The sequence below is a fragment of the Clinocottus analis genome, unplaced genomic scaffold, assembly GCF_023055335.1.
Source record: "Clinocottus analis isolate CAN_PGR_092001 unplaced genomic scaffold, fCliAna1.0.p SCAF_14, whole genome shotgun sequence".
NCBI lineage: Eukaryota > Metazoa > Chordata > Actinopteri > Perciformes > Cottidae > Clinocottus > Clinocottus analis.
Window position 1 is genome coordinate 11,168,019 of NW_027175865.1, and position 17,789 is coordinate 11,185,807.

The 17,789-nt window shown below is 41.7% G+C and overlaps 1 protein-coding gene across 1 annotated transcript in view; it reads right to left on the minus strand.

Moving 5' to 3' along the window:
* Positions 1-5,469: 5,469 nt before the first annotated feature.
* Positions 5,470-17,789, minus strand: part of kcnh8 (potassium voltage-gated channel, subfamily H (eag-related), member 8) — a 45,382-nt gene continuing 33,062 nt past the window's right edge. The window contains exons 11-17 of the mRNA XM_068575359.1: positions 13,615-13,829; positions 12,414-12,452; positions 11,399-11,482; positions 11,175-11,368; positions 10,789-10,904; positions 10,429-10,508; positions 5,470-6,060 (exon numbers count right to left, since the gene is read on the minus strand). Coding sequence (XP_068431460.1) covers positions 5,470-6,060; positions 10,429-10,508; positions 10,789-10,904; positions 11,175-11,368; positions 11,399-11,482; positions 12,414-12,452; positions 13,615-13,829 — 1,319 coding nt within the window. The remainder of the gene's footprint in view (positions 6,061-10,428; positions 10,509-10,788; positions 10,905-11,174; positions 11,369-11,398; positions 11,483-12,413; positions 12,453-13,614; positions 13,830-17,789) is intronic.

The following is a 17,789-nucleotide window of genomic DNA, read 5'->3' on the forward strand; positions in this document are numbered from 1 at the left end:
CATGGGGCTATTTCACCCGGTACTGGGCTGCTGTACTTACTGTGTGTGTCTTTAAGAGCCTTGGGTGTTCTTTACACAGACACTCTTGTTTTCATTCAGTCGTTATGTGTGCTTGTTGTGCAATTAGGTCTATGTAGAAGGGTCAGGAGCCGCGGCTGACACTGAGTAAAGATGAAGTGCATTAAAATGTAACAAAAACGTGCAGCAGCAATGATGGTCAGAGACAAAAAGGGCTTCTGAATGTCTCATTTAGGAAGTTCCTGGTGACACAAACACTTTATAAGGGCACCTTTTAAATTCTGAATCAGTGTTTCAATAAAAACTGTGTCTGTGCAACACATCAAACACTTGAATGGAGAAAATGATAGCAGCAATTGTTCTTATTTCCCACCTTATATGATTGAATATGAAGGCTGCTAAACAGGTGGCGAGAGTATTATTATATTATTTAAATTTGATCATCAATTGAATAACAATGGTCGTAAAATGATTATTTAATAATTGCTCTTAAATTCTTTGAAATTGCTCTTAAATTGCTCAAACCTTTACTTAAAGAAAAAAAAGAAATGAGTTGACAATGTTTTTTCATCTGATTCATAATCCTTCGACAACAAAAGAGACAGTATTGGCCACATACTTACAGTATTTCCTGCTTGTATGATGCAAACAGCCACACACACACAGCCACACACACACACACACACACACACACACACACACACACACACACACACACACACACACACACATACATACATATATATATATATATATTTATATATATATATATATATTTCTCTATAGCTGAAAAACACTCAGACAAGACACACATGCAGAGACATCGATCCCTCTACTGCTATCGTCTTGACAGATAATTTAATGCCTTTGCAGTCTCTGATAAAATGGCTATACAGAAAAGCTGGAGGAGTTTGGTTCATTTTGCAATGTCAACTTTTGGATAGTCATTCTTGAAAACAAACAACAGAATGGAAAGGTACCTCATCTACGGCTGTCTGTGTTTAAAGAGTAAAATGCTGCCAGGTGTTCGAAGGCAGAGGACTGCTTTTTATCTTCTTCTAATTTGAGTGGGTATTTCCGTCTCGACTTTTAGAAAGGGACCCTTACATTACTGCTACATCCAACACAATGCAAGACAACTATTTCACAAAGCTCTACATGCTGATGATCCTCCTATCTGCTGCTTTGAAAATGCCAGACTGGCTCTTTGACAGGTGAGCAACAATAGAGGTAATTTAACAGCTGTTCCAGTATCCTTGCTGGGCATAGCCAGGCACACACTTTCCAGAGAAGAAACCACCATTAATCTCTCACATGCACATTGTTCTTCCACCACCACCAACAGCACTTGTAAAGTTGCACCCCGGGGAGCCGCTCAGACTCATTTATCAAACACACAGGATGTCCAGCAAGCTTCCCCTCCCTTCCTGCATTATACCAATGCAAATGTAGCCATTTGGGTGTGCAGCAGCAGCAACTGGCTCACCCAGAGTGGAACAGATAAATGTAAAGCCCTTGTGGGGAGAACTTTCTCCATATCTGACATGTGGATGCATGCTCTCTTATACGCAAACAGACACTTGATTTAGACGGACGTACACACAATCAGAAGACACACACACACACACACACACTCACACACACACACACACACACACACACACACACACACACACACACACACACACACACACACACACACACACACACACACACACGCACATTTAAACACAAACATAATGTGTCCTTGGTTCAGCACACAGCTCAGCTTTTCTTTTTGTCAGTAGGCAGCCTATCAGGTCTCAGTAAGGGCTGAATGGAGACACCTCACCACAGCTGGCAGATTTTAACATATCTCCATTATGTCCATGGAGATGAAAGAAGAGAAAGGGACAGATTTTTAGTTTACCTGAGAGAGAAGTTCACACCTCCTGCACAGCGATGGCGTTTTTTAGGACCTAAATCTGGGATAAGGGACAAGTGAAGAGGCTCTTTTCACTGAGATAAAGTGCTCATTTGAATGGAAGAGTGAATGTGTGTGTGTGTGTGTGTGTGTGTGTGTGTGTGTGTGTGTGTGTGTGTGTGTGTGTGTGTGTGTGTGTGTGTGTGTGTGTGTGTGTGAGTGTTCGCGCGCACACAGCATGTCTGTGTGTGCACAGATGAAAAGAGTGGACGGGGATGAATAGTTGCTGTATTTGGGTCAGGGCCATCATTAAACAATGTGAAAAGAGTGGATTAAACAGGCGGCGATAGAGACACGATGAAACACAGTTAGATGTTTTTAAGTATAAAGATGAATGCTCATACATCATGAGTCCACGGCCCACCTCTTTTACTGTAATCCTTTTCTCCTTTTAGCATCTTTGTTGCACGTTTCCATCATATTTTTTTCCCCATCTCTGTACCCTTCTCCTCTCGATCCCTTTAAATCAGACCCAACTTTAATCAAAAATCACAAGTGGTGGGAAAGAGTGAGGCAAGGGTGCAAAGGAGGGAGGCAGATGGGCTTCAGTTAGCTAATGACAGATTGTGGGAAGCGGTGAATAAAAGATGAGTTTGCTAGCAGGTGGATAAAATGATGCATAAACAGCCAGGATGGGATTGTCTGTACACCATTAAATATGGATGGGTCTTCAAGACCCCGGGCTAAATAACAGCATTCCCACAGATGTGCTTGAGGCGCTGCTAAACCCACAAATAATCATCCTCAGTGCAAACACGCCCCCACCCACCTGCAACTTTCTTCTCAGGCAAAAACACACAAGAAATGATCAAGGTGGGAGATATATTTTGACCGCACATTATCTTCATTTTCACTTTCCCTCCATACATTTACACACATGATGAGAAAGCACTGCCACATCACCACACCGAAGATGTCTGCTGCATCCCCATGGTGTATGTATCTAATACAGACAGATCCAGTATTCCCCCTACTCCACTTCTTGCAAACACACACACACACACACACACACACACACACACACACAGACACACACACACACACACACAGCATTTTGCCAGGTGAGAGCAGCTGGACCAATGAAAGACATGTCAATGTGATCCACAGCACGCATACTTACTCAGTTTTCACCCTGCGCCCACGTCACTAGTGGGACACGGCGGTTGCTGCGCTTTCACCTCAGATGAACCGTGGCAGAAGCTAACAAAAGACAGACACACACTCGCACGCACAAAACAAAACAAATACATACTATTTTAAACAATGTGGACTAGTAACAGTCTTGTATGAGAGACGTGGCCTCATGTTTTGGTGGGCATGTATTTGTTGGCGAGTCTAAGAACAATTCAGCGACAGCTGTTGGATGGATTTCCATAAAACTCTGCACACATATTCAAGTCTCCCTCACGATGAATTATTATAACATTCGGGCTCCTTAAACGCTTCCCACGACTGTCATTAGTTCAACGTTTTAATATATACAATACTTTGGTATATGACCAAACACTCTTATATATTACATTCCCATCGGCCTCAGCCGCAGGTTACAAGTGTTAGCATGCTAATATGCTAAAAGGGGCATCATTTATACCTTTTTTAGTTGTAATACAATGAGATCATGAATGTATCTGGATGTCAGCAGATTATTGCAGGAACCTACACACAAAGAAAATCATTAGATTTGCTGGAGGAGTAGGTTTCAGCCATATCTCTTTAAGAGTGATTTGTTTTTTATTTTAATCATGAAACCGATCAGGAAGTACATTCTACATGAGCAGACATTTTATCCACTGAGTTCCAAAACACAATAATTGAGCTTTATTAAAGCCTTTGATTGTATTGTGGGTTTTAAGGAATATATTTACTTTGTAAAAAAAGGGGGGACTCCCAAATGTGACTATGAAAGAACAAAAAGAAAAAAGTGAGGGGCATAACAGTCATATTTGTCATTTATTAGCATAACAGTTTTTTTAATCTAATAATATCAAAATGTTATGAGAAAAAATGATGTTTTATTACAGTACATTCCATTTGCAGAGAAGCAGATGCATACCTACATGAAGTCAGAAGAGTACAGTAGATCTGTTAGGAGTTTGGATATTTTTCCTAGTTTAAGGTTGCATTGGCTGGTATCAGCAAACAGCCCTACTATAAATTCATATACAGTAGCATCATTAACTGCCATTCCACGTTCTTGCATTACTTGAGGTAAAAAAATACATCTTTAGTATTGATACATTCATAGAAATATAAAAGCGTCTTTATTTCTTTATTGTGCTTTTATATGGGAGTATTGCCTTTTCTCTGAACAGCTGAGAAAATAGATCTCAGAGATGGTACCCCTGGGTGACAATCGGGGATATGGCATCCGTCGTGGATCAGGAACCAATTTAGTATCGGCACTTTGCTCCAGGCCATTGAACAACAGGGGCGACTACATTGTCCCTAGATTACCCAGTTGTTAGACTGAGCCGACATACAATAAATATGCATCAGTAAATGTCAGGTTCAGCTAATAAAAGATTGAACCATGTTTCCTTTAAATAGATAGATAAATGGCAAGCTGGATTTTCATAAGGTGACATGCAGCATGTTAATGTGTGTCTACAGGCGACACTCAAAAGGCTTGGAAAGGCATGCAGAGAGCAAGAGAGAGATAAAGAAGGAGGGAGGGAGTGTAGGTGTGGAGAAAAACACTGGAAAAGAGAAGCAGAGAGGGAGAACGAGTCCCTGTGTTCAGTGGGACAGACGACAGCAGGGGCTGTGATGCCTGAGGCAGAACATACCCCCACCTCCATAACCAACTTCCTCTACCCGCCACCCCCTCTTCCCCTGAGGTCCAGCGGTAAAGAGCACAATACGTCCCATCACACTCCTCAGACCATTTTGTGCTCCCAGTACAGCCGGCCCCAACAATCCATGCACTGGTACACGCAATCCGGAGCATCATGTGTGGGTTGAGTGCGCAAGGAAAGAAGATTTAAAAGGAGAGGAAATGCCAGAGATAGGAAGATGGGGGAGGTTAAGAGCCCCTACTCCTCCTAGTCTATAAACCCCACATCCACTCAGAACGTTTTCTCCATCTCCAACCAGACCAGCTGACCTGAAACCATTATCAGACAGGAGAAAAAAAAGGAAGGACTGAAAGAACTCTCTCCTCCTCTGCATCCCTTTTGTCCTCCATTATGGCACAATCCCGCACCTCAGGGTGGGGGGTGTTGGTGAGCTGTGCCCAGAGAGCTGCCACAATACAGCTCCACAACTGATCCAAACGTCTGCAGCTCGTCTAGCAAAACTACATTTCTATAAGGTAAAGCTAACGCACTTAAACCTTCGGCGCTTGTTTTCATGCAACAAGAGGAATTCTAAGTTGAATCCCCGCAAACGCCCTCCAATGATCAGCCTGAACTTCAGTTCAGCAACATATCCCCTAAAAAATATCCTGGATTAAGTCCTGCAGAGTCCAGGAAAGTTCAGATGGAGGGCTGCTACAAACCCCCTGTTGGGTTGTGGTAGGTGCTCCCAAGTCCAGTTTGCAGAGAGCACCCAGAGCTCTGATGAGGGCCCTCATCTCCATCGTCCTGTGATGGTGGATCGTGTTCTCTGGACCTGATGGAGACAGAGACCTTGTCTTTGTAGTGGGACATCTCTGGTGAGCTGATCGGCGAGGAAGGCAGGTGAGGCTCTGAGATGACAGGCTGTCGAGGAAGTGCAGATGAGTTGCGAGTTGGAGGGGGAGTTGAGCTGAGCATAGCAGAGTACCCAAGCTGTCGGTCCTGGGACCTCTGCGTGAGGAAGTCTATGTGGCATGTCGTACCATGTTGCTGAGGGATAGTGAGGGGAGAGGAGGGCAATGACATGGGCATGTCCGTCCAAATGGAGGCAGTCTGAGAGGAGCATGGTGAAGGGTAAGACATAGGTGGGGCAGGATGGGGCCGGTATGTGAGGTGTGCTGGGGAGTAGTGCGTTTGGCAGACGACGGTTGGTTGTGGCGTTGACGACATGAGGGTTTCCATGAGTTGGGCCATTCTCCTCATGACTTGTCCAAGGTCGGCCACTTCCCTCCCAAGGTTATTCACCTGCAGACACAAACAATTTGTATTGTTGAAGAAGAAAAATAAATGCCTGGTGCCTCCTCGTCCATTGCTGAGGCGATGTGTGGCAAAACCAATACATTCTTGGCATTCAAGTGGATGGTTAGAAATTAAAAAAAATATTTAAGCGTTGTACTTACACTGGACTTAGCTTGTAGCACAGCTCAATTTATTATTATTGAGTATTATTAAGTAATACAAACAGAATATTTTCTACTGCAACTGCTTTGTATTTTATCATTGTTAAAATTAATGTAAACAATTTACAAACTTTAACATTTAAATATATATATATTCTAGTAAAAAGAATAAAATAAAATATGCTCGACTGCTCGACAAGTATTTGCTGTAGTATCAATTTGGACGAAAACCAGGGTTACAAATTGTTTAAATATGGGTTAGTACATGATAGAAATACATAAATGAGTCGAGGCAGACTTGCCCATAAGTAGTTTAATTCCTTTGAGGTTGTGAAGTGCCTCTCGTTGCTTGAAGCGCTTGATTCTGCCCCCACCACAAACCTATTGCTATAACTCTCAACGTGGATTCACTGCCACATACTACAGTAGTTGACATTTGAGGTTATGTAATCAAGACAAATTTTCTAGGAAAAACATACTAATTAGCAAGAACAAAAAGCCGCAGGGTGTACGCTACATCATCAGGAATTTGGTATTTTCAGGACAGTCATTTTGGGTCAGAAATATTTCTGCCTGCCGTTTAGCATGTTATCATGCTGCTATAATTGGTCATTACACTGATAATGGGAGGTGGGGGTGGTGGCGATTAGCTGTTCTCTGCATGTGGCCTGTCCACCGAGGGCACGACCAGGAAGCCCTGCCAACGTGCCATCTGCTTCTACCAGCCAAAGCACTCATGACCATTCATCAGGCCAATCATGCACATCCGTGCTACTGGATGCCCATCAGCCCTCAGCAGGACACAAAGCCTCGGGTGGGAACTGCTCCAGTCACTGTGTGACTACAGCAAGAGGTGATCAAGTACATTGTGATCACGACAGACCAAATAAGGCTTCTCTCTTCTTCTCAGGGTAACGTGAACACCCAATTTTAGGCATGCGTACCGTACACTGTGTTTGAATAAATGTTACGACTTTGTTGTCTTATCAATGAACATTTAACTGTGAACTCAATTACGTTTTTTAACTCTTTAACATCAGTATCACTTTAATCTACCACACTGAGTCGCACACAAAACAGACACATAGATATAGATACATATTCTCTCTGATCTCTCTCCCTTTCCTCTTCCTCCCGCAGTAGCTGATAAAAGCCCGGGTCTAAACTCTGGCTCTGATAAAAATAGAAAAGCTGAGAGCGACAGGACAGTCCAATCTGACACGCTGTCAACATGATTCCAGTACTCCCACCTCAGAGACAACCGACTGTGGAGATAGTCAGACAAAACAGCAGCTGAGAACTCACTGCAGCTCCAGGTAGGTGTTAAACATACAGTATTAGCGTCTTTAAATTATACAATGCTTTTACTAACTTAACCACAAGAGTTTTGAAAAAAATATCTGACTCCAATTAAATGGTGTTTTATGAAACGTAGTTCGGTCGCGAAGACCACGACCTGAACTCGGCCAATCTAGGTCTTTGTTAGTGAAATGATTACAAGCACTTAAATATAGGAATCAATCATATTTGAAACCTGGGTGTCAGGTGTATCACAGGGAAGATTTGTGTTGGATAATGTAGGATTTTGAGGACCGCAGCTCTGGAAAAGTAGGCTATCTGAGATTACCAATAATGAGGAATTAGCCATTGTGTCTTTTGTAAATCTGATCATTTCAAAGCAGAACTGGAGAATGGGAATGACAAATAGCTCAGACGATGAGAGCGCTGCAAGTAACTGCAGAAGTAAGGTCTGGTGAGGGATCCTGATAGTTAACTCAACTGCCTCGACCTTGCTATAAACATGCAAGCCGTTTTCCTGGCCAAATTTTCAATTTAGGAAGCCAGAAAAGTCACACTTTCCTGGAGAACCTTGGCCTTTAGCTGTTGTAGTGAGCCTGGACAAAAAGGAAAGGAGGTGACTATTTCATTTGTTTTTCAGAATTATTGACCAATAGGGAGTAACCTTCAGGAAATTATCACCACTCAGTGCTTTTGAGTGTTTTTTTGCATTACTTAACTCATTGTTATCGTTGTATGGCATGCAGCTTTATGATTTTGGTTTACTTTCACCGTTTTCATCAACCTTGTTTGCAGCTCCTCAGCATGTTGTTTATGCAAGAAGGCTATTTGGTCAACACCAAACAACAGATAAAACAAATCAGCTCCTTGCTGGTTTCTAAACGCTGGTGGAGCGTTTAACAGCCAAACAAGACACAATATTTTCTCCAGTTTGTGATGACAAAAGCAGAGCTAAAAAAAAGAAAGCGTATTGAATACATTCATCAGCTAACCAGGCACATGAGTCTAAATAACTGCTAATGTAGCTCAGTGTCTATATAACATCTGTGCATAAAAACACATACATGATGTTCACATCCTTGTTGCCCCACGTGGCAACAAAAAAAAGAACTATTGCTGCTCTAAGTCTAAGTACTGTTTAAAAAGGTTTAAACTTGCCTGATGTTTCCAGTGTTTGATTTTGTTTCCCACTGTTCGTTTCCTAAAGTAGGTCACTACTGCTGTGCATACGTGTGTGTACCTATGTCTTATTGTCAAGCATCTTCTTGCAATCACAAGTGCAATTAGTCAGACTGTTCAGGCAAAGCTCTCCTGTGTAGCTGCACATTAGGATTTCCATGACACGGTACAAAGGTCACCATGTTAGGCCTGTCTTTGACTACACTAATGCCTCATTCATCTCCCACAAGAATAAACCCTCCAGTGGCATAGATGTAGCATGCGGTAAAAGGGCAAAGATGAGAGGTTACAGAGCATGGGAGCACTCATTACTGTGCTCACACGTTTTGTGGTTCATTAAAAAGCTGCCACTTTTGTGTGTTTCAGGTCAGAATCAGCAAACACATTGACCTTTACAATTGTTTTTTCAGTTGGCAATTTCTCATGTTTAAACGTGCAGTTTGTTTTAATTACAGGTATACGGATGCAGGTCTCAAGGCCTTTGCAACTTGATGTTCACTGAAATAATTCGTACTGTTGTATCTGTTAAAAAAAAAACACTGCCATCCACCAAATTGCGTGTTTTTTTTGTGAAGTGACTAATGGATTTTCACCCACAGTTGAGATGTAGCAACAAAAACTGGAGTGGAACATTTGCTGGTTTTCAAATCACTTGATGAGAAACTGTGCTTGAGTTCACGACAGTACCGAATAACAGCAACAACTATTAGCAAATCATCTACATTATGAAACTTTCCTGCATGTGCCAAATAACAATACCCTCATTCATCATTCATATGTGAGTCTGTGTAGAGCGCAGACAGGGTTTAAACCGACACAATCCCTTCCATCTCCGATGGTGATCTGTGTGGATGGATCCAAGAGAGGATTAACAACCTACAAGACCACGCTGAGAGACTTCCTGTCAAACACTGGTAGCCCGCAGAGACACAGACAGGACAACAGAGCCAATGTGTGTAACTGTGAAGATGCTGTGCCATTGTTTGTGTCTTCTTTCATTCCTCTCCGATTTGCTTTTTGTTGCTTTTCATAAAATAATTTGCCTTCTCTCCTTTCTCCCTCCATTATCCTTTTCGTCAAGTCTCTTTTTCTCTCTGTCTGTATTTGCTCTGCCGAGGACACAGACTGAGGCTTAGCGATAGGAAGAAAACGCTGCTTCTCACCTGCCAAAAGTATAATGTCAATTTAGCCACCCGCCAATCAAAACCATAGGATACAGCATGAGAGGCTGTGTGTCTTTGTGAATGGGTTATTTTAAGCTGGACAAGAAAACCACCAAAGTCAATAAAACCTCCAAATATTATGTTATACAATGTGACTGACAAGGTAAAGTAGGTCTGGTGTCAAAAAAAACCTACAAATGAGACACTTGGGTCCTGAGATTCAGCAGACTGATCAAATGTAAAGCTCATGACAATACATAAATGTCGAGTTTAGGTATTGAAAAATTCTACCATACTATAAAGCCTGATTATAATCCCACATCCGAGAGCAGACTTTTTTTTTTTACAATGTCACCATTACTTCTCCAAATCCTTTTACCTGTCTTGTGCCTGACATGCTGATTTAGCCATATGGCTCGAATTATTGAGCCACCCGTCTCTCTCTCTCTCTCTCTCTCTCTCTCTCTCTCTCTCTCTCTCTCTCTCTCTCTCTCTCTCACACTCACACACACACACACACACACACACACACACACACACACACACACACACACACACACACACACACACACCTGCTGGTCGAGGTGTCGCAGTTGTCCTCTGGTCTCTTCTGCTTTAGCTGCTAACTCTGCTGTGCTGATCTGCAGTATATCTGTGACACAAATCAGCAAGTTACAAATCTCTCCACAGATAAGAGGTACAAATTAATAAGAGGTACACCCGGCAGTTATTGCATCAAGGCAGCTGATAAATATTGTAGGCGTTGACAGGAAGTGCTAATTCCCATTAATCACCCTCATTATACGACAGTACTACGGGCATGTGGATGTGAACATTTTTCACTTTCAAGAATGTGAGAAGTTGAAGGGATTGCAGATGGTATTAAGTCATATTTGAGAGGTAAATTGCTGAGTAGTGTATTATAGGAGGACCTGTGACGGACGCTGAGGCACTGGTTGGTTCATTCACAGGACAACCTCGGCTGGTAGAGAAGGGGGAAGCCAGGGAACCCTCCGTCCCCTCACTGTCTTCAGTACCGTCCACAATCCTGCAGAGACAGAAATGTGTGTGTCGGAAGGTAAAGGTAGTTACTGATGTTGTAATCATGGTTGGATAATTTAGAAACACTATTAAGGTTCTCAATTAATAATATGGTTATTGTAACATTGTCCTATTGTTTAAAGTTTCATTGTCTAAAAGTGTCATAGTTTGGACCAAATGTACTGTACTAAAGAATGATGAAAATCGACCTAACACGGAGTCACCGAGAGACAGGCCGACACAGGCGGACAGACAAATCAATGGTGAGCAAACTCACCTGGGGCTGAAGTTGGACGAGTCTAAAGTGGTGAGAGTAATTTCCTGGATCTTCCTCCGAGACCTCTTGGAACTCTGTCCCGAGGTCTTCTGGCTGGGTCGACTCAGGTGGGACTTCCCATCCGCGTCCCCGAGGGTCACCGCCCGTTTCCTCTCAGATGACAGAGACACAGCCTCATCTTCCTCCTCCTCTTCCTCTTCGTGCTCGTCCTTATTCTGCTCCACCTCTTCGTCTTCCTCATGTTCCTTCTGTGCCTCTATGATGCGTGGATAGCCCTGAACCACTCCTCCATTCCTTCTCATCCCAGACTGTAAATACAATGAAAAAACAAAACAAACATGGATCAGAGATGCAACTAAAATCTATTCATACCGTTTTTAATCATCTGAAGCATCGGACTTGATTATGTAAAATGGTCTCTTTTTTTAATGAAAAAGTTAATATTGGTAGGTGTTTTTAATATAGTGTGCACTTACTACTTTTAAGTGCAAAAAGAAAACCACTCAGCTGGATTTATGAGGGAAAATGGTTGATCAGAAATTCCCAGACCAACATTTTAGACTGAAACTGTGACCTGGAGAGTAATGAAGGCAACAGAAGTGAACTCTGTCATCAGTCTTGTTCCCTCTTTTGTCATGGGTCTGCAAGTTGAGTAACATTTAAATAAAGCTCATCAACCATAAGATAAGGGTAGAATTAGGTCAGAACAGAAATAATGAAGTAACACGTAGTAGTGACCTGTAGATCAGCAGCCAATGACCCAACCCCTGTGTGAGGTTAATGGCTCCGACAGCTGAATTGATCAAAGAGCCGCCCGACAGCATACAGATCTAAATCACCCTTTATTCTGAGGAAGAATGATTGAATGACTGCCAGCACAATCAGAATGGATCTTTCTCCTTCTTAAACCTGCCAATACAAAGAATCTCTCCAGCAGAACCAGTCATTCCAAAAGAGTGATTGAGTCCATTATCAGCGGGTCTACTGCCAGGTCGCCCTGCAGACTTTTCTTAGATTTAGAAAAATGTATCTGCGGTTGAATGTTAATTGGAGTTTCATTATTACCTATTGCGGGCTGATTAAAATGTTGCGGGCTGGCATCAACAATAAGAGGAAGGTGATCGAGGTCGGACAAGCCTTTAGAGTAAATGGTACCCGTCTCTCAGCGGGGCGTATTGCCTTTAGATTGGTCATCATCAATCCGTGTTTGAGAGTGTTACAGTGCTTGCGGAGCATTACCTGAGTATCTAGAGCTGCTGCAGAGAGTCGGGCCTTAATCTGGAAAAGAGCCAGAGAGCAAATATACAGTAAATGGACTGCAGGAAAAAGCAATTATTATAAAGTATTGTGGCCTTTCTTCCCTCAGTGTTAAATTACAACGCTTATTTCGCAACACTCAGCAGTAAATTAGACAATACACTATATATATTAAGACTATATGGCTTGAGGTGATCCAGTGATGGAAAATAATTCACCTCAGCACGATGATGCTTGTGTGTTGTGCTGATGTATCGTACAGTAATATTCAAGCAATTTCCCCCTCTCAGCCACAAACACATCCTTTGCCTCCTTCCTCCTTTATTAATTTTTAACTCTACTCAGTCCTGAGATTTGGGCTGCCCCATTAGCTTCACCTAAAAGCCCTGCGGCAGGTAGTGTGCATATGTGTGTGTGTGTTTACGTGTTGGTGTAAGTGGTCCAGTTGTGTTTCGGCTGGAGAGACTGGAATACCTGACTATAATTACAGCATTTCCAATTTCCAAGTGCCCTGGCTATTTTTGCCCTCTTACCCACACGCACATGTGCACATGCACGCACACACACACACACACACACACACACACACACACACACACACACACACACACACACGCACACGCACACACATACTCTCTTGTTTACTCCAGCCACCCTCAAGTCCATTTCTTACCCTCCAATTCTTCTTCCTCTTTCCTCTCACATTAGCTCTCAGTCATTCTCACATATTATTGCAGTATACCACCATTTATTAAAAAAGAAATGGGCATGTGTGGAAAGTGCTTGTCATACATTGCTGGGCTTATAGGACTCATTCATTTCTGTGTTTTTTTCCCATGACAAATCAAATAATAAATAAGGATCTATCGGAGTTTATGCAGATTATTACAACAAAACAAAAAAATCCGATGAAAAAAGTTAAGCTTTTTTAAATTTGAGGAAACAACAAAATGACTTAACCCCACAGTTATATTCACTCCACACAGTATAATTTCCGGTGCATAGGGACATGAAATCAAGGTGAACATGTGTTTAACCAAGCTGCTCATTTTAAAGAATCCGTAAAAATCTGCAAAAAACAAACCAGAGTAAGTCTCAGTCCTAGTGTAAAGGTACCATGCAGAGACAGCAGCAACTTTGAAAAGTTCACATGTAGTAATCAATACTCATTGGATGGACTTACATGGGTCTCATGTCCCTCCCTCAGATTGTATGTGAGGTCCTGTTGGATGTCCTGGATAAAGTGGTGTGAGTATTCAGGGTACAGGTCCAACACCTCGTACAGCCCTCTGAGGTTAACACACTGCAGGTCACAATAGGTCAGGGCTTTCACGTCTGCGTTGGTTTTTATCACTCGGTCATCTAAGGACAGGTTCGCCCCGATCAGGTCGCCTTTACCTGCCCAGAGAGAGAGAGAGACGTGGACATGGAGGTCAGAGCACATGAGGATGTAGTCTGTGTAGTTTATCTAATGCAGACTCTGCAACATGTTTCAGATCTTCCATTTATTGAAAAGCTTCTCTGGGAGAGTGCAGGCAGGAGTGTGTGAGGGTGTTTGGATCAGCACAAAGCTGCGATAGGAAGAACACCTGTCCACATGTCCTCATGTCTGCAGCCTTAACTAGTAGCTGTACTAACAGGAAAACAACAGCAAAAGTTATTAAGTCCTTCGCTATGATAAATGACTTTAATAAAGTATTTTTTCTTTCCTTTTTTGACAATACACCACAGTTTAAAACCTTAATATAATTTAAATAAAAGCATTTTGGTTCAACTAAGTAGTCTAATGATTAATCGATTAACTAAAAAGTGTCATGCTTGAAAAGGATAAACACCAGCCTGGCCATCCAAAACAAGTTCCTATTAATCACTTAAAACTGAACAAAAAATGTAATTATTTATAAAGCGATAGATGATACAATAGTATAAGTTATCTTCTGACCACTACATGACTGAAATGTGGTTTTAACTTCAACCATAATCGGCCCTCCCTTTGGGTTAAGTTTAGTTTGTTTCAAGTCACTCATCAATGTTTAGTGTTTAGTGAATCCTAACTGTATCAAACTCATGAGGTATTGTTGGGAGATTTGTATATATAAAACCAAAATAAGAACATAATTAAGTAGACTGTAAATGTACACATAATATGGGAGAATATAATTTATGAAACACAATCACTCTCACTGTTTTTAGTAAATTTGACTGTTTGATTGAAGTGGTGCTGACAGCTGTTTCCTGTTTTCATTCAGTACAAAGTTGTGCAAAGTACCATGTTAGTGTTCAAGCCCCTTAAGCAGTGATGAAATATTCATTATGGTCATCGGGAACTGTGATCGCTCCTCTATTACACCAAGTCTGATGGAGCGGCAGTCGTGACTGTTCTCCCCCCTCCCTCTCTCCTCCTATTTGCCTCACTTTTTTCCTCTCCATCCGTTCCATTGTCTCTCTTCTTTCCTGCCTCTTTCCATGTTTACGTTCCTTTATTCCTATACTGTCTTGGTTCCTTCCCTTTTTGATCTGTTCTATCTGCTTACTTTACTTTCCTACTACCTACTGTTCATTTCATTTTTTCCTCCTTGTTTTCCGTATTTTCCTTCTTTCCTGCAGTCCTTATTTCTCTTTTGCCTATTTTATTCTTCCCTGTATTTTTCTACTTTGTGTTTTCTGTCTTTTCTTCCAGTTTGCTGCATTCACTTCTTCTTTTACCTTTTTCTTCAATGTTCTATATTTCTTCCTTAATTTTCATCCTTACGCCACGTTTTTTCTCTCCATTTAGCCCACGGTCTCCTCATACTCTCTGTCAACATGGCCTCTCCGGCTCTTAAGCTTTTTCTACTAGAAAGTTCTGAGCTTTTGCTACAGACTTTTAGTCTGACAAACTAGAGGATACAGAGAAAGAGAAAGAGTTCTTTTTTTCCTTTCGTCAGACACTCAATGCCAGTCTGACCTTCTACACAGTCAACAGCAACGCAGAGACAATGCTCTCCGCCTATCACACACACACACACACACACACACACACACACACACACACACACACACACACACACACACACACACACACACACACACCATTCTTTACACCAGTAAAAAAATCCATCCCCAGGGCCTAACATATGCACACTTTTCCAAAAGAAGAAATAAGCAAGGAGAGAAAGAAAAAACAAACAAGGAAACAAACAACAGCCACACGCACACGCACACACACATGCGCACACACACGCGCGCGCGCACACACACACACGCACACACACACACACACACACACACACACACACACACACACACACACACACACACACACACACGACTGAGATAAAGATTGTGAAAAGTGCTGTACCAATAGAACCAGTGTGATGAATGGAGGTACAGATTCAGATATTTCTTACTTTCTCTTACTAACACAGACAGACATACAGACACACAGACAGACACACACACACACACACACACACACGCACGCACACACACACACACCATTCTTTACACCAGTAAAAAAATCCATCCCCAGGGCCTAACATATGCACACTTTTCCAAAAGAAGAAATAAGCAAGGAGAGAAAGAAAAAACAAACAAGGAAACAAACAACAGACACAAGCACACGCGCGCACACACACACACACACACACACGACTGAGATAAAGATTGTGAAAAGTGCTGTACCAATAGAACCAGTGTGATGAATGGAGGTACAGATGCAGATATTTCTTACTTTCTCTTACTAACACAGACAGACATACAGACACACAGACAGACACACACACACGCACGCACGGACGCACGCACGCACGCACGTACGCACACACACACACACATGCACGCACGCACGCACACACACACGCTAGTGCCAGATTGGTCTATAACTCTGTGTCATGAAGGTCAGATAGCAAAAGCCATTGAGGTCACTCAGTACAAGAGGTTGTGTTACACAGCAGATGTGAAAGTGGTTGGAAAACAACTAGACCGAGGGGAGTTTGCATCTTGTTCCAGATGCATTCAGCAAAAAGAGACCTATAATGTCTATTCATTATATTCTCAGACTTGAACAGAAGATTATCCACCAGGTATAGAAGTTTGTTTAGATGTATTGATGGTATTTTTCTGTGAAAAGTGCAGCATCAGTTCAAAAACCAACTTTCAAAGTCATTTTTAAATACAGATGAAAACAGTACTAGCAAGATACCAGCAAGATGTTTCTGGACAAGAAAGTAAAGGTTTTAAAAACACCAGTGACGATATTATCATCTATAGATATACTGGTGTGTCCACCTGCTGTAGTTGAAGTGTCTGCTGGACTAAGGTCTTGATCCTGATTAAATATAAATACGTATATAATCTTTTCTTCAGTCGTTTATCTCAACGGTACTCTAACAGTAGTCTAATACCCTTTTCTTTCATTAGAGCACCTCATAATGATCCTCTACTGCATTAACTGCACAACTTATTTTATTATTATGATTATTTTAGTATAATAAAGACACCCAAAAACATTGTCTTTGTTTGAGCTGAATCGCATCTTTAGGAAATGTTTTACAGCCTTGTTTCTCCAATAATGAGAATTTCTATTTTAGCACCATAGCTATCTGGAAATGCTGATTCCAGGGTTATTCCACCACTTAATACATTTTTTAAGTGTTATATTATTCTGTTTCTGTAGAATGCAAACAAGTAAATACTGTCAGGTAACATAGTAGTTAACTGCTGCTTATTCCAGTCAAACATGAATTTAACACTGCAACTAAAACATATAAATGTGGCTTTGGGTAGCCTCTAAGGACTGATTTCACCGATCATGGACTGGCCTGGACCGCACTGCACTGGCCTCGACAAGATGAAACAGTAATTACCTGACACAGGGGAATTGGACTGATAAAAAGTACTCAACAGAACCGAACCACACTGATAAAACTGGACAGGACTGAATTACAATGCTGTAGAACAGACTTGACCAAAAACCTGCAAGACATATACTGGACTGGCTTAACTCGTATGGGATTGAATAATCACAAGATGCTCTGAATACTCTATATAACATTATATATATATATATATATATATATATATATATATATATATATATATTCAGCTTGTTTCTGTTTTCAAAATTACCTAATTCATAAACCAGCGCACCCATTTTGCATGCAGAGGTTAGTCTTTGACTAACTGCTAGAACATAATATTGAATACAGCTATCGAGGGTTGCTTTCCCGGGAGTTTAATAACAGGCTCTGAGAGTGAGCTGCAGCCTTAAGGCTGAAGTGATCCTCCTCGTTCTAAACAATGGTGCTTATATACCAGCTTTATCACAATAGGCCGCACAGAGCTTTAGTATGAAGCCTACTGCCAAGGGTTTCTTTG